Source organism: Gorilla gorilla, chromosome 21 (genome assembly GCF_029281585.2).
Source record: "Gorilla gorilla gorilla isolate KB3781 chromosome 21, NHGRI_mGorGor1-v2.1_pri, whole genome shotgun sequence".
NCBI classification, from domain to species: domain Eukaryota; kingdom Metazoa; phylum Chordata; class Mammalia; order Primates; family Hominidae; genus Gorilla; species Gorilla gorilla.
This window is the reverse complement of record NC_073245.2, coordinates 63,974,662-63,992,617: the sequence shown is the minus strand read 5'-3', so window position 1 is coordinate 63,992,617 and position 17,956 is coordinate 63,974,662. Positions and strand designations below refer to the sequence as shown.

General features: G+C 45.1%; 1 protein-coding gene across 2 annotated transcripts in view; it reads left to right on the top strand.

Annotated features, from left to right (window-relative positions):
• ATP9A (ATPase phospholipid transporting 9A (putative)) overlaps positions 1-17,956 on the top strand; it is a 172,302-nt gene that overhangs the window by 42,910 nt on the left and 111,436 nt on the right. The window contains exons 3-4 of one of the 2 annotated variants that reach the window (XM_031004837.3): positions 274-387; positions 13,252-13,360. In XM_031004837.3, the coding sequence (XP_030860697.1) occupies positions 274-387; positions 13,252-13,360 (223 nt within the window). The remainder of the gene's footprint in view (positions 1-273; positions 388-13,251; positions 13,361-17,956) is intronic. The other variant, XM_031004838.3, reaches the window with a different exon arrangement.

Genomic DNA, 17,956 nt, shown 5'->3' with positions numbered 1-17,956 from the left:
GAGTAGCTGGAATTATAGGTGCCTGCCACCACGCCTGGCTAATTTTTGTATTTTTAGTAGAGACAGGGTTTCGCCATGTTGGTCAAGCTGGTCTCGAATCCTGACCTCAGGTGATCCGCCCGCCTCAGCCTCCCAAAGTTCTGAGATTATAGGCGTGAACCACCACGCCTGGCTGCAGGAATGTTTTTAAATGTTATTCATTTCCCACCAAATGTTCCAGATCTCATCAGACAAGCCCTGAGTGTCTTTCTCTGTTGTCTCGCTCCATTCCAGGTGCTGTTCAACCAGTTCAAATACTTTTTCAACCTCTATTTCTTACTTCTTGCCTGCTCTCAGTTTGTTCCCGAAATGAGACTTGGTGCACTCTATACCTACTGGGTTCCCCTGGTAAGTTAATCGGCATTGTTTGTTCAGTAACCTTAGAGGTTTGGAAACAGAAAGTTCTTTGTTTCTCTCACTCAGGCATCTGGAATGGGATGGTGGCCTTGTAAGGGAAAGGATGCCCTTAGGCCAACACATTGGGAGTCTCTGAGACTTTAACGTTGAAGCTCCATTTCATATACTGCCTGGATCAAACTATAGCAAAGCCTGTGCCATTCATTTATTCATTTAGCTGTTGGGTCTTGCATTATCTCAACAAGGATTTATTGTATGTTTATTGTATATGGCACAAGTCTAGACTCTGGGAACACAGTGGCAAATGAGAAAGACAAATCCCTGTCCTCATGGATTATATCACAGGTTGAGCATACCAAATCCAAAATCTCAAATGGTCTAAAATCTGGCCAGGCACGGTGGCTCATGCCTGTAGTCCTAGCACTTTGGGAGGCCGAGATGGGAGGATTGCCTGAGGCCAGGAGTTTGAGACCAGCCTGGGCAACATGGTGAAACCCATCTCTACTAAAAATATAAAAATTAATGGGGTGTGGTGGCACGCGCCTGTAGTCCCAACTACTTGTGAGGCTGAGGCAGGAGAATCGCTTGAACCTGAGAGGCAGAGGTTGCAGTAAGTTGACATCACGCCCCTGCACTCCAGCCTGGGTGATGGAGAGAAACCTGTCTCAAAACAAAACCAAAAACAAACAAAAAAATTCCAAATAAATAAATCTAAAATCTAAAACTTTTGAGCACTAACATGGGACTCAAAGGAAATGCTCACTGGAGCATTTTGGATTTCAGATTTTCAGAATTTGAGATGCTTAACTGGTAAGGATGGCACAGATGTCCCCCAATCTGAAAACATCTGCAATCTCAAACACTTTGGCTCCCAAGCATTCTGCATCAGGGATGCTCACCTTGTATTTGAATTGTTTCCTGGGATCACATTTTCTTTTTAGCCAATGTAGAGTATTAGAGTGTGAGGGGTTGGAAAAGTAGCAGAATCTATGCTTTTGTGCATGTGATGTGTAGCAGAACCGAGTAGCCCCTCTGTTCCTTCTCTCGCCTTCTTTTCTTTCTCCATTGATTTGGCAGATGATGGTTGAGCACCTGCTGTGTGCCAGGCCCTGTGCTGGGTTCTGGGGGTGCAGCAATGAACAGAGTAGACAAATATTTCTGCCCTTTGGGGCTGACATTCAGAGGGGATAGACAATAAACCAATAAATGAAATTGTTACAAATTGTGAAAAGTGCTCTGAAGGTAATAGAATAAGGTCGTAGGACAGATGGGGTATCCCAGATAACATTTAGTATTTTTTACATGAATGAAGGTGAAGGGTAGAAGATGTGAAGGGGCAGCCTTAGCCTGTGTGGCTGTGAAAGGCCTCCTGAGGAGTGATGGGAAGGAGAATATTGCAGGGGGCAGTGATGCAAAGGCCCTGCAGCAGGCATGTGCTTAGAGCATTTGAGAAACAGAAAGAGGTGCAATGTAACTGAGCTATGGAGAGGGCAGAATGGATACCCTTTTTTCTCCAAACTGAGGTATTATGAAATGCTGTTGCTGTTTATATTCTCAACAAGTGGGACCCAGGGGGGGAACACTTGGATTCTCTGTTCATAAATCTCATTAACATTTTTATTTTTATTTATTTATTTATTTTTGAGATGGAGTTTCGGTCTTATCGCCCAGGTTGGAGTGCAGTGGCGCAATTTCAGCTCACCACAACCTCTGCCTCCTGGGTTCAAGCGATTCTTCTGCCTCAGCCTCCCGAGTAGCTGGGATTACAGGTGCCCGCCACTGTGCCCAGCTAATTTTTTGTATTTTTAGTAGAGATGGGTTTCACTCTGTTGGTCAGGCTGGTCTCAAACGACTGACCTCAGGCGATCCACCCACCTCGGCCTCCCAAAGTGCTGGGATTATAGGCGTGAGACACCGCACCTGGCTCTATTTTTATTTTTAATTAAAGAATTTGCTTTTAGGCCGGGCGCGGTGGCTCACATCTGTAATTCCAGCATTTTGAGAGGCTGAGATGGGTGGATCAAGAGGTCAAGAGATCAAGACCATCCTGGCCAACATGGTGAAACCCTGTCTCTATTAAAAATACAAAAATTAGCTGGGCTTGGTGGCATGCACCTGTAGTCCCAGCTACTCAGGAGGCTGAGGCAGGAGAATCGCTTGAATCCAGGAGGCGGAGGTGGCAGTGAGCGCCACTGTACTCCAGCCTGGTCAACAGAACGAGACTCTGTCTCAAAAAAAAAAAAAAAAAAAAAAGAATTTGCTGTTGCCCAGGCTGTAGTGCAGTGTGCAGTCATAGCTCACTGCAGCCTTGAATTCCTATGCTAAAGGAATCCTCCTGCCTCAGCCCCCTGTGTGGCTGGGACTACAGGCACATGCCACCATGCCCGGATAATTTTTTTTTTAATTCATTTTTTTTCCTATAGGTTATTGGGGTACAGGTGGTATGTTGTTACATGAGTAAGTTCTTTAGTGGTGATTTGTGAGATTTTGGCACACTCATCACCCGAGCAGTATACACTGCACCCTATTTGTTGTGTTTTATCCCTTGCCCCCCTCCCCACTCTTTCCCCCAAGTCCCCAAAGTCCATTGCATCATTCTTATGCCTTTGTGTCCTCATAGCTTAGCTCCCACATATTAGTGAAAACATATGATGTTTGGTTTTCCATTCCTGAGTTACTTCACTTCGAATAATAGTCTCCAGTCTCATCCAGGTCACTGCAAATGCTGTTAATTCATTCCTTTTTATGGGTGAGGAGTAGTCCATTATTATATATACCACAGTTTATTTATCCACTCGTCGATTGATGGGCATCAATCTCTACTAAAAATACAAAAAATTAGCTGGGCATGGTGGCGGGCGTCTGTAATCCCATCTACTGGGGTTGGTTCCACGATTTTGCAATTGTGAATTGTGCCACTATAAACGTGTGTGCAAGTATCTTTTTCGTATAATGACTTCTTTTCCTCTGGGTAGAACCCAGTAGTGGGATTGGTGGATCAATGGTAGTTCTTCTTTTAGTTCTCTAAGGAATCTCCACACTGTTTTCCATAGTGGTTGTATTTACATTCCCACCAGCAGTGTAGCAGTGTTCCCTGTTCACTGCGTACACGCCAACATCTACTGTTTTTTGATTTTTAGATTATGGCCATTCTTGCAGGAGTAAGGTGGTATCGCATTGTGGTTTCGATTTGCATTTCCCTGATCATTAGTGATGTTGATCATTTTTTCATACGTTTGTTGGCCATTTGTGTATCTTCTTTTGAAAATTGTCTATTCATGTCCTTAGTCCACTTATTGATGGGATTGTTGGTTGTTTTCTTACTGATTTGTTTGAGTTCTTTGTAGATTCTGGATGTTAGTCCTTTGTCAGATGTATACATTGTGAAGATTTTCTCCCACTCTGTGGGTTGTCTGTTTACTCTGCTGACTGTTCCTCTTGCCGTGTAAAAGCTCTTTAGTTTAGTTAAGTCCCAACTATTTATCTTTGTTTTTATTGCATTTGCTTTTGGGTTCTTGGTCATGAAATCCTTGCCTAAGCCAATGTCTAGAAGGGTTTTTCCAATGTTCTAGAATTTTTATAGTTTCAGGACTTAGATTTAAGTCCTTAATCCATCTTGAGTTGATTTTTTGTATAAGATGAGAGATGAGGATCCGGTTTCATTCTCCTACATGTGGCTAGCCAGTTATCCCAGCACCATTTGTTGAAAAGGGTGTCCTTTCCCCCACTTTACGTTTTTGTTTGTTTTGTTGAAGAGCAGTCGGCTGTAAGTATTTGGGTTTATTTCTGGGTTCTCTATTCTGTTCCATTGGTCTATGTGCCTATTTTTATAACAGTACCATGCTGTTTTGGTGACTATGGCCTTATAGTATAGTTTGAAATCAGGTAGTGTGATACCTCCAGATTTGTTCTTTTTGCTTAGTCTTGCTTTCACTATGCAGGCTCTTTTTTGGTTCCATATGAATTTTAGAATTGTTTTTTCTTTTTCTTTTTTTTTTTTTGAGATGGCGTCTTGCTCTGTCACCCAGGCTGGAGTGCAGTGGTGTGATCTTGGCTCACTGTAAGCTCCGCCTCCCAGGTTCATGCCATTCTACTGCTTCAGCCTCCCGAGTAGCTGGGACTACAGGCGCCTGCCACCACGCCTGGCTAATTTTTTTGTATTTTTAGTAGAGACGGGGTTTCACCTGTGTTAGCCGGGATGGTCTTGATCTCCTGACCTCGTGATCCACCCACCTTGGCCTCCCAAAGTGCTGGGATTACAAACAAGCATGAGCCACTGCGCCTGGCCCAAGAATTGTTTTTTCTAATTCTGTGAAGAACGATGCTCTTGGCTAATTTTAAAGTTTTATGTAGAGACGGGATCTCATTATGTGGCACATACTCATCTCCAACTCCTGGGCTCAGGAATCCACCTACCTTGGCCTTCCAAGGTGCTAGGATTACAGATATGAGCTGACATGCCCAACTTATTAAATTTTTTTGACTAAGTTGTAAACATAAAAAAGATTTAGGCTCTCCTTAAAGAAACAAAAACAATAAACCTTTTTGCTGTTGGCAGTAGGTGAGGGATGATAAGGATTTGGTGTAGACGTGCTTGTGGAGTGGAGGAAGCCAGATGCTCAGGGACCAGGGAGTGGGTGTGCATACGCCGTATGTGCCATGTTATCAGACAAGTGATGCCAGCAGCTCTTGCCCTGAGAAGAGGAAGGGAGGTCATTTCTTCCACACAAACAATGCAGGTGCTTCTGGAATGACGAGAATAGTTCTTTTCTGCTCTGAGTCATTTTGGGGTGAAGTAGCATCCTGAGAGCTAGAGAGGCCCTTTATCCAAGCATCCCTCCCCCTCTGATAACAGACATTCCTGCCTGTATCAGGTGGCATGCTTAACCAACTGCCAGGTGGTGCTTGCGCCTTTAAGCACTGATATTGTGATCATCAGGAAACGGTTTTTGTTTTTGTTTTTTGTGAGACAGAGTCTCGCTGTGTCGCCTAGATTGGAGTGCAATGGCGTGATATTGGCCCACTGTAGCCACCACCTCCCGGGTTCAAATGATTCTCATGCCTCAGCCTCCTGAGTAACTGGGATTACAGGCAGCCACTACCACACCCGGCTAATTTTTGTATTTTTAGTAGAGACGAGGTTTCACCATGGTGGCCATGCTCTCGAACTCCTGACCTCAAGTGATCCGTCCACCTTGACCTCCCAAAGCTGGGATGAGAGGTGTGAGCCACTGTGCTAGGCCTAGGAAACTGTTGGGCTTTACCTTATAAACTGAGATGCCCTAGAGCTGGGCTGATGCAGTAAAGCCCTGGGAGAATGAGAAGCTCCTGTCGGCTACTCTGCCCAGTCAGGTATAAACAGGGACCAGGAGTTGCCAGACCCAAGAGTTACAAACTCTGTAGTTTTATGTGAAATACTCTAACTTCATTTTAGTTTTTTAGTTCCATAACTGTTTACTATATACTTACATAAAAATCAAACCATAAGTTACTTTAACAAAGTTGGTCTACAATGTATATAAAATAACATTTATCATACTGCCTTTTATTGGTTATCTTTTTAAAGTGTAGTTATTTGAAAGGTAGTACATTCACATGACTCAAGAAATATACAAATGTTCCTTTTGAAGAATCTACTTCCATCCAGTTTTGCCTCCCAAATACTTTCATTTCTTGTCCTTCCTTCCAGAGTTGCTTATGAACAAAGTACAATGAATAAAAATTCTTACAACTTTCTTTTTATTGATTGATTCATTGAGAGTCTCACTCACTGTCACCCAGGCTGGAGTGCAGTGGCATGATCTGGGCTAACTGCAACCTCTGCCTCTTGGGTTCAAGTGATTCTCCTGCCTCAGTCTCCTGAGTAACTGGGATTACAGGTGTGTGCCATCACGCCCAGTTGATTTTTGTATTTTTAGTAGAGATGGGGGTTTCACCATTTTTGGCCAGGCTGGTCTCGAACTCCTGACCTTAAGTGATCCTCTCGCCTTGGCCTCCCAAAGTATTGGGATTATAGGCGTGAGCCACTGTGCCCAGCCCGTTTCTTCTTCCCTTTTTTTTTTTTTTTTTTTTGAGACAGAGTCTTGATCTGTTGCCAGGCTGGAGTGCAGTGGTGCGATCTTGGCTCACTGCAACTTCTGCCTCCTGGGTTCAAGTGATTCTCCGGCCTCAGCCTCTCAAGTAGCTGGGACTACAGGTGCGTGCCACCACGCCCAGCTAATTTTTGTATTTTTAGTAGAGACGGGGTTTCACCATGTTGGCCAGGATGGTCTTGATCTCTTGACCTCTTGATCCGCCCATCTCGGCCTCCCAAAGTGCTGGGATTACAGGCGTGAGCCACTGTGCCTGGCCCATGTTTCTTCTTTTTAGGAAAAAAATAAGATACACATAGTTTTTAATCATTTTTAAAAATTTTTAGTATTTTTTCTCTTGATTTTTAAACATCAACAACTCATTAATAACAATTTAAAGCAGTATGTGAATTGGACCCATCCCTTTTCCTCATGGTCTGTATGTTCAGGCTGTCCCTTGTCCTCTCTGCTCTTGTTGAAGGTGAGGGACTTTCATATTACCTCACCCCTGTGCTTCTGGGCTCAGGAGGCCCTTCCCTGGCCCCCAGCAAGGAATGCTCCAGACCCCATCTCTCAAGCCACATCTCTCTCTCTTTTTTTTTTTTTTGAGACAGAGTCTCATTCTGTCGCCCAGGCTGGAATGCAGTGGCTTGATCTTGGCTCGCTGCATCCTCCACCTCCTGGGTTCAAGCGATTCTCCTGCCGCAGCCTGTCGAGTAGCTGGGACTACAGGCGCGCACCACCACGCCCAGCTAATTTTTGTGTTTTTAGTAGAGATGGGGTTTCATCATGTTGGTCAGGCTGGTCTCGAACTCCTGACCTCGTGATCCACCTGCCTTTGCCTCCTAAAGTGCTGGGATTACAGGTATGAGCTACTGCGCCCGGCCTCTTTTTTTTTTTTTTTTTTTTTTTTTTTGAGATGGAGTCTTGCTCTGTTGCCCAGGCTGGAATGCAGTGTTGCGATCTCGGCTCACTGCAACCTCCGCTTCCCAGGCTCAAGTGATTCTCCTGCCTCCACGTCCCCAGTAGCTGGGATTACAAATGTGGGCCACCACACCTGGCTAACTTTTGTAGTTTTAGAGATGGGGTTTCACCATGTTGGCCAGGCTGGTCTCGAACTCCTGGCCTCATGTGATCCGCCCACCTTGGCCTCCCAAAGTGCTGGGATTACAGGTGTGAGCGCTCTTCTCAAGCCACATCTTTTGAATTATCTTAAAAGCCAGATCCTGCCATTCTTTCTGCCCCCCACCCCTCCAAAGCTGCTCCTGTTCACTGTTCTTTTTTCAAATAGAAAAGATCGTATGATATTGGAGAAATATTTAAAGTACCAAAACAAGCAAGCAAACAACCGCCTCCCCCCCCCCCCCCCCCACACACACAGGGTGATGAAAATCACCTGTGTAGCTACTACCCTGAAATATCCCATTTATGATTCTGGTGTGTTTCCTTCCAGTGCCTTCTTACTTATGCATGTATTTTATGTATACTATAACTTACCTTACATAAACCATATATATTCTGCAGATGCATGTTTTATAGATTTCGGATCCCAAGGTGTCCTCGAAGGCAGCCATGTGTCTCTCCGTCTCCCTGCCTTTTATATCTCAAGCGTGATGTGCAGTCTGGTCTCTGCTGCCTCCCCTTATCCATTGCCCCGGCTGCAGTAGAATTCCACATGTGAGCAGCTCCTGGGGGTACAGACATGAGCAGCCCTGCAGCCTCATTTACACTATCATTGGTATGCATGTTAGGAGGAGACCTTAGCCATGTTTGGCATACATTTTTCCTTTTCTTTCTTTCTTCCTTTTTTTTTTTTTTTTTTTTTTTTGAGATGGAGTCTCTCTTTGTCACCCAGGCTGGAGTGCAATGCATGATCTCGGCTTACTGCAGCCTCCACCTCCCGGGTTCAAGTGCTTCTCCTGCCTCGCCCCCTAAGTAGCTGAGATTACAGGCATGCGCCACCATGCCTGGCTAAGTTTTGTATTTTTAGTGGATACGGGGTTTCACCATGTTGGCCAGGCTGGTCTCGAACTCCTGACCTCGTGATCTGCCTGCCCTGGCCTCCCAAAGTGCTGGGATTACGGGAATGAGCCACCACACTCGGCAATTATGATTTTTTAAAAATTTATTTCCACTGAGGCCTTCTCTGTCCCTACCCCCACCTCTGCTGTCTCCTGACTGGCCTGTTTTCCCTTTGACTATAGCTTAGGATAGAAGCCAGGCAGGTTAATAGCTTGTTTCTAGGTTTTGGCACCTCCAGCAGTCGGTCTCCACGTTGTAGACCCTTTTTAGTCAGCTTTTCTTGTGATGGCTAAGTTGGGGGATATTTGTCTTGTATTTTTGCCTCTCTTTCCAAGAACTACAGAAAAAAGGGTTTGGGGTGAAAAATTAGACAGCATCTACTTCTAGGTGACCATCGCTGATTTCCTTAATAGATTTTTATGTAGAGAGTCAATTTTCAGTTCTTGGCTGGAAGACATTTTGAAACGTTTGAAACGTTTGAAACATTTGAAACGTTTCAAAATGTCTTCTAGCCACTCTGAAAGTTGCCTCATTTCAAACCCAGCTCTTAAGTGCAGCAGTTCTGAATGAGGGCTGTGGAGCCAAGTGGTTTGGTTTTAGCTCTTTTTTTTTTTTTTTTTTTTTTTTTTGAGACAGTCTTGCTCTGTCACCCAGGCTGGAGTGCAGTGGTGAGATCTCAGCTCACTGTAACTTCCGCCTTTCAGGTTCAAGCGATTCTCCTGCCTCAGCCTCCCGAGGAGCTGTGATTACAGGTGGCCACCACACCCAGCTGATTTTTTGTATTTTTAATAGGGATGGGGGGTTTCACCATGTTGGCTAGGCTGATCTCAAACTCCTGACCTCAGGTGATCCGCCCACCTCGGCCTCCCGAAGTACTGGGATTACAGGCGTGAGCCACGACAGCTGACCAGGTTTAGCTCTTAATTGCACTCTGAGAAGTCGTGTAATTTGAACCAAGGCTACTTTTCTGAGCCTCAGTTTTGTCATCTGTAAAAAGGAATGATCCTTTCTACTGCCTTGGTTTGTTGGGAGGTTCAAATGAATTACTGCAAGTAAAAATGCTTCATGTGGCTGTATAGAATTCTCAGGAAACATTCTGATTTTAATTTTTAAATTCTGCCACTAATGACATGTTTTTCATTGTTCAGATTAAGTTTTAAATTTTTTCCCCCTGAGACAGAGTCTCATTCTGTCGCCCAGGCTGGAGTGTAATGGCTTAATCTCTGCTCACTGCAACAATCTCTGCCTCCTGGGCTCAGACAATCCTCCTGCCTCAGCCTCCTGAGTAACTGGGACCATAGCACGAGCCACCATGCCCAGCTATTTTTTTTTTTTTTTCAGTTTCAGGTTTCTATTTTCTTTTGTAGAAACCAGCTGATTCTTTTTGTAGTTTTTGTAAAGATGGGGTCTCCCTATGTTGCCCAGGCTGGTCTCGAACTCCTGGGCTCAAGCGATCTTCCCGCCTCAGCCTCCCCAAATGCTGGGATTATAGGTGTGAGCCACCACACCCAGCCATGTTTTAGCTTTTAATAATTTTTTCTTGGTACTAATATGTTAGGGGAGAAGTAACTCAGGAGAGCAGAAATAATCTGTAACATTTATGATGACCAAATAAATGTAGGGTATTTTTGTTATTGAGATATAATCTATATACCGTAAAATACACAGATCTTCAGTTTTCAGTTCATTGAGTTTTGACATTTGTCAGCCTCCACATAAATACCACCTCAATCAAGATATGGAACATTTCCATCACCCCAGGAAGTTCCCCAGTGCCTGTTCCTTCCTATCACCCCACCCGCCTCCACCACCCCAGGCAACTGCTTTTCTGATTTCTATCTCCCATAGATTAGCTTTGCTTTAGTGAATTTATTTTTGAGGTACAACTTGGCAAAAGAGGCTTGCACTTTCAGAGTTGCTTGTCTGTGAGTTGTCACTGCCTATGATTCTTCACCAGCTCCAACAGCTGCCTCCTTCAACAGCCCCCCTTCCCCTGCCCATTAAAGCTTCTTTCTAAATATCTGTGAATGGTTATTAAGGACCTCCTAAATTGGATGGTTGGAATTTATTCCTGGACTACATTTGCATCTCTTTGTAAGGCAATTTCACCAGCCTGGCCAACACGGTGAAACCCTGTCTCTAGTAAAAATACTAAGGCATGGCGTAGCCCCTAGGATTAATGAGAACTGTGTGTGTATATGTGGAGGGAGACATGATAATTTAGGAGGTGGTATTTATTTGCAGCAAGGAGGTTAGTGAGCGGCTCCTGTCTTTGTATGAGCACACACTTTCCATGAACATCAATGGGATTTAGCCAGGCCCACGCAGAGAGAAATAGAAACTGGAACATTCGAAAAAACAAACAACAACAAAAACTTGGGTTTTGGCACAGAAAAACAAAATAGCAGCATAGTGGAGGGGGCAGCCCTGCACACCGGGTACGTGCTCCTCACAGAACAGGTTTTCTCTCACTCCCTATGTGGTCTGGTTATGCTTTGATTCTGAAATGTACCAGTTTCCTTTGGCTGCAGTGTGTACTTTACATCTGATTGGAAACAGGAGTAATCCTTTGATTGTAAAGATGTATGGGCATTGGGAGGAGTTTCACAAAGCAGCACATCTCTGGATAGATTTACCTAAGAGATTTAAAGTCCTTTGAATCGAAGTTAATATATTTCACAGGGTAAACAGTATGAAAGTGAAATTCTCCAAGAACCACAACTGCTAACCCTTGGGTGGTTATGCTGACTGTATTTAAAAAATAACTGTCCTGGCAAGCTTTAAAAGGGGATAGGGGAAGGAATGACAAGGAAAACGAATGACTGTAAACACATAAGTAAAATGAATGAATGATTTTGGCTTTATTGATTACAAGAGGAAAAAAATCTAGATTGGAAGTAGATTCTGCTATGGGTGACTCCCTCCACCCAACCAGATATTATGAGTTGGGGTTCCCAACTCAGAGGAAAGTTGGGGAAGTTTAAAATTTTTATTAGTTTCTACTTATGCAATTAATACTTTAATAGAGTTTCCTTATAAAAACTTAAAACAGCTGGGCGCAGTGGCCCATGCCTGTAATCCCAGCATTTTGGGAGGCTGAGGTGGGTGAATTGCTTGAGCTCAGGAGTTCAGGACCAGCCTGGACAACATGGCAAAAACCCATCTCTGCTGGGCATGGTGGCTCACGCCTGTAATCCCAGCACTTTGGGAGGCTGAGGCGGGTGGATCACCTGAGGTCAGGAGTTCAAGACCAGCCTGGCCAACATGGTGAAACCCTGTCTCTAGTAAAAATACAAAAATTAGGTGGGCATGTAATACCAGCTACTGGGGAGGCTGAGGCAAGAGAATCGCTTGAGCCCGGGAGGCGGAGGTTGCAGTGAGCCGAGATGGTGCCACTGCACTCCATCCTGGGTAACAGAGTGAGACTCTGTAACAACGACAACAACAACAACAACAACAAACCATCTCTACCAAAAATACAAAAATTAGCCAGGCATGGTGGTGCACACACCTGTGGTCCCAGCTGCTCCGGAGGCTGAGGCAGGAGGATCTCTTGAGCCTGGGAGGTGGAGATTGCAGTGAGCCAAGGTCATGCTACTGCACTCCTGCCTGGGTCACAGAGCGAGACCCTATCTCAAAACAAACAAAAAAGCCCTGTAATCCCAGCACTTTGGGAGGCTGAGGTGGGCGGATCACGAGGTCAAGAGATCAAGACCATCCTGGCCAATATGGTGAAACCTCGTCTCTACTAAAAAGACAAAAATTAGCTGGGCGTGGTGGTGCGTGCCTGTAGTCCCAGCTACTCGAGAGGCTGAGACAGGAGAATCGCTTGAACCCGGGAGGTGGAGGATGCAGTGAGCCGAGATCGAGCCACTGCACTCCAGCCTGGTGACAGAGTGAGACTCCAACAAACAAACAAAACAAAAAACTGAAGACATTACAGATAAGCTGAAGCTCCTTTCAGTCCCTCCCTATCCTGATTCTAGTCTCCTTCCCGGCAGAGAAATCTAACCTGTAGTTAAGGAGATTGGAAAACATTTAATTGTATAGAATCTTTGTTGCTATTTATATGAATGGGGTTGCAGTGTATGTCCTGAAAGATGGGTTTTTTCCACTTGGCTCTGTGAATGCAATGGATGTATCTTATTCTGTTTAACTGTTGCCTGGTGGTCCCTCTTACTGGCTCCATCCACCTAAGTTTCTCTAGATACAGTGTCAGTAGAGATTAAGATTTCCTACATTGCAGTTCCCATTTATCACTTAGTAGCTTTATGTCTTTGGGCAAGATTACTCAGCCTCTCTGTGCCTCAGTTTCCTCATCTGCATGGGGATCTCAGTTATAGGAGCATATCTCAGGGTTGTTACGAGGATGAAGTGCACTTCCAATACTGCCCAGCACATGGTGGGTGAGAGACAGTATTAGTGGTCACCATCGCTTGCTTGTGGAGGGACAGTTTGAGTATTCCTGTGTGTGTCACCCTCACCCTGAGGTGGTGAATGTGGACGTGCTTGTGCGTGTGTGGCAGTGAGTGTTTCTCTAGGGTAATGTTTCTCCAGGTTGTGTTTGGGAGTGCGTGTTCCCTAAGACAGATTCAGAGAGGGGGCTTGCAGCGGCGTGTGCATTTGGAATAACTCACAGGTCCTGCCCCCCTGCCCTCCCAAGTGACCTCTCGCCTTTTCTGCCCCTGGCACCAGGAGGGGACGGTTGGCTGCAGCAGGGCTCACTGCCTGTAGCAAGACTCACTGTCGTCTCTCTCTGCAGGGCTTCGTGTTGGCCGTCACTGTCATCCGTGAGGCAGTGGAGGAGATCCGATGCTACGTGCGGGACAAGGAAGTCAACTCCCAGGTCTACAGCCGGCTCACAGCACGAGGTCAGCCTTCTGGCTCCTGGGCCACAGGGTTGCAGCTCAATCACAGGCCGCTGACAGTCAGGGGAGAGGAGTTCAAGGCCCGGGCCGCGGGTGTGGGAATGCCACGTGGCGGAACAGTCGCTTGGTTACTCCAGCACCAGGGAGGCCTCCATCTGCCCTGGATGACAGGTTGACGGGGTCCTACCAGGCCCTGGCAGCATCCACAGGCCTCTTGGTGTTGGTCTTGTCAAATAACTTATGTGTCATAAACCTGGAATTTTGTGTGCTGGCATCCCAGCTGGCTAATCCCTTTCCCGTTCTGCCGCCTGGCTGAAGAGGGAAGGAGGGCGCCCCTGCTGTTCAAATGAGAGGCTGCAAACTGTTTTCAAAGATACTCTTTTGGCAGTGATTAAACTGTTGCTACTTTAGTTTTTAGAAAGGCAACAGATTTAGATAAATAACTGCATCCATGAAGATTTCTTTGAAGGCATTTTATAAATCCTGGAAATTGAGGCCTGCAGAGCATGGAGTCTGATCCAAAAATAAATGACCAGTTGTGTATGTCAGAGTTATATGTTTTGGGCTCAAAAACAAAAAATTGAAATTTTGGCCCAGTACAGTGGCTCACGCCTGTAATCCCAGCACTTTGGGAGGCCGAGGCGGGCTGATCACAAGGTCCGGAGATCGAGACCATCCTGGCTAACATGGTGAAACCCTGTCTCTACTAAAAATACAAAAAAAATTAGCCGGGCATGGTGGCGGGCGCCTGTAGTCCCAGCTACTTGGGAGGCTGAGGCAGGAGAATGGCATGAACCTGTGAGGCGGAGGTTGCAGTGAGCTGAGACCGCGCCACTGCACTCCAGCCTGGGCAACAGAGCGAGACTCCATCTCACAAAAAAAAAGACCAGCCTGGCCAACATGGTGGAAACCCTGTCTCTACTACAAATACAAAAATTAGCTGGACATGGTTGCATTCATCTGTAATCCCAGCTACTCCGGATCTGTAATCCCAGTCAAGGAGACTCACTTGAACCTGGGAGGCGGAGGCTGCAGTGAGCCAAGATTACGCCATTGCACTCCAGCCTGGGTGACAAGAGGGAAACTCCATCTCAAAAAAAAAAAAAAATTGAAATTGAAATTTTAATAACATTTCCCAGGGATATGAAAAAGCTTTAATCACTGACCCCCCCCTTGCAAGATATGTGCATTTTAAATGCTAGAACTTAAAAACCCACTGAAACACACGGTGGAAAACCCACAAAACAACCCAGCCATTGTTGACGTCTGTGTCTGACTACAATAGATTTACTGTAAGGTTGCATTCAGAAATGAGAGACTGTTACCTAAAGTTTGCTAATCTGGCCAAGGAAAGTCTATTCGATTGTCCCCTAAGATGACTGATCCCATTCAGGGATTAATGCTGTTTAAAGAGGTGGAGGGGAATAAAGGCTATGCCTTGCCTTCAGGAAATTGAGAATTTGGAAAGAGATAAGATGGTTAGATGCCAAGGGACCTCGCACCTGAGCCAAGGTCTGAACTGCTGTTTAAGTGCTTTGTGCTTCCAAGGAAGCAGTCCATCCATGGTTCCTTCGGGGTTTTCAGTAGAGTTTTCCTTTTGGGAAAAATGTCAAAGGTGTATGTTTTGGGCTAAAAAAAAAATGCATATTTTAATTATATTTCCCAAGGGTATGAAAATACTTTGTTTTAGTGTATTTGAATACATTGTCATGGTTGGTGGTCTTAAAAATATGCACATCTCTGGGAGAAGGGGGAATTTAGAGTTGGTAAAGAAATGCTTTATTCATGCTAAACTACTGTATTTAGGACACGTTGCTACCAAAAGAAAAAGAATCAGTGTAATCTTTGCAGAGGCAGGTGGCTTGGGCTTTCTGCGTGAGTAGTCAGAAGACCCGTCTGGAGGGCTTTTTTTGTGTGTGGTTCGTGTATATTAAATCCTCCCTTAATAACATATTCTTACTATAACATTTAAAACGCTTGGCAACCAACAAAAGCCCCATCGGAGAGAGTGCGGCGGATCTCTTTAGAGCTCAAGAGAAGAGGCCTTCAGATTCCATTCATTCACCCATCCGGGCTTCGACCCTCCTTTGGTTCTTTTCATATTGCAATTGCTTTTCCCGTGAATGATTTTTCTGCCCTCCACTGCACACCCCTTCCCAGCTCTTGCTTTAACTTCACTCAGCTCTTGAAAAGGTCCTAAGGAGAATTGGCAGATGGCTCTAGCATTAAAAACTTGTCTTCCTTTGTGGGTCTCTCTTTGTGGCCCCTGGTGTCCATTGTTATGCCAATGCCACTCTAGGGAAAACAGAACACAGTTCTGAATATTAACCCAGACCCTAGCGCTGCAGTTTGTTGTGAAAGCCCAGCAAAACACTGAAGAAACTGTCAGCTTGGATTGGAAAGTGATCGAGGCGAGTTTAGTTATTTGATACGCTTTGGGGGGAGGGCCAGAGTAGCAAACCTAAACTGGGAGATTGCAGGGAAGAGGGAGAAAAAGAAGCCTTTTTTGACTTTCCTGTCGAATTCCTTCATAATATTTCCTTGAGCAAAAACTTCACCATCTTCACTTAGTAAGTTCCAAAGCAAAATGAAATAAGTATGTATGAGTATATTCATGATGGACTGTTTTCTTTCTATCACATGAAGTTTTTTTCTTTTTTTTTAGACGGAGTTTCGCTCTTGTTGCCCAAGCTGGAGTGCAATGTCGCGATCTTCGCTCGCTGCAACCTCCACCTCCTGGGTTTAAGCGATTCTCCTGCCTCAGCCTCCTGAGTAGCTGGGATTACAGGCGCATGCCACTACACCCAGCTAATTTTTTTGTATTTTTAGTAGAGATGGGGTTTCACCATGTTGGCCAGGCTGGTCTTGAACTCCTGACCTCAGGTGATCCACCTGCCTCAGCCTCCCAGAGTACTGGGATTACAGGTGTGAGCCACTGTGCCCGGCCTCACATGAGGTCTTAAAATGTTCTTTTCAACAGTATTTTGTGGGGTGAAAATGGCCAGGAGTCAGAATGCCTTGATCACTAGATTATAGACCATGGGATTTACCTACCTGCTACATCCTTTTATGATGAATAATAATAGCAGTACTTGTATTATTGTAGTTAAATTTTAAAATTTGTTTTTGCAATAATTCCTAACAAGCAAAAAATTTGCAAGAATTATATGGAGAATTCCAATATGCCCTTAACCCAGATTCATGAATTGTGACATTTCACCACAGTTGTTTATTTATTTAGAGACAGGATCTCACTGTGTCACCTGGGTTGGAGTGCAGTGGTGGGATCTGGACTCACTGCAACCTCCGCCTTCCAGGCTCAAGCAATCTTCTCACTTCAGCCTCCGAGTAGTTGGGACTACAGGTGCACACCACCACGCCCTGCTAAATTTCTATTTTTTATTTCTAGAGATGGGGTTGCCATGTTGCCCAGGCTGCACAGTTGCTTTTTTTCTTCCCCACCGAACCCCCTCACGCAGGCTGGAATGCAATGGCGCGATCTCGGCTCACTGCAACCTCTGCCTCCCGGGTTGAAGCGAGTCTCCTGCCCGAGCCTCCCGAGTAGCTGGGATTAAAGGTGTGCACCACCATGCCCTGCTAATTTTTGTATTTTTAGTAGAGACGGGGTTTCACCATGTTAGCCAGGCTGGTCTTGAACTCCTGACCTCAGGCAGTTGGCCCACCTCAGCCTCCCAAAGTGTTGGGATTACAGGTGTGAGCCACTGCGCCTGGCCACAGTTGCTTTTTAATACTTTGTTTCCCCCCGTGTCCATATACATATAGGTATATCTGGGGTCATTTGAGACAAGTTGCAGACATTCCCTTTTGTGCCTAAATACTTAAGTGCTTAATTCCTTAAAGGACGTTTCTCTTATATAACACGGTTATGTACAATTACCAAAATCAAATAAATTGAGCATCAATATATTGCTATTAATCTAATTTACAATCCTTTTTAAAATTTTGCTATTTGTCCCTAAAATGTCCTTTGATAGCATTTTTTTCTTAGTTCAGGAACAGACTAGGTTTGTCAGTTATATTTAGTTGTCCTCTCTCCTTGGTCTCTAGCCTGGCAGAGCTCCTCGGTTTTCCTTGTCTTTCGTGATCTTGACATTTCGAAGAGGACAGGCCAGTTTCAAGGCAGTTACTTTGTATCCTGTCCCTCCATTTGTATTTGTTGGATGTGGCCTCAAAACTAGATTTATTTATTTATTTATTTGTTTATTTGTTGAGACAGAGTCTTGCTCTGTCGCCCAGGCTAGAGTGCAGTAGTGTGATCTCAGCTCACTGCAACCTCCACCTCCTGGATTCAAGCAGTTCTCCCTGCCTCGGCCACTCAAACAGCTGGGATTACGGGTGTGCGCCACCATGCCTGGCTAATTTTTGTATTTTTAATAGAGATGAGGTTTCGCCATATTGGCCAGGCTGGTCTCGAGCTCCTAGGCTCGAGTGACCCGCCCGCCTCGGCCTCCCAAAAGTCTGGGATTACAGGTGTGAGCCACCGTGCCTGGCCAGTAATTTTAAACAGCTGAATTAAAATCCTCATTAATAGGAACTCATTATTGGGAGGAAAAATGGATGACAGGTTTTTTTATTGTT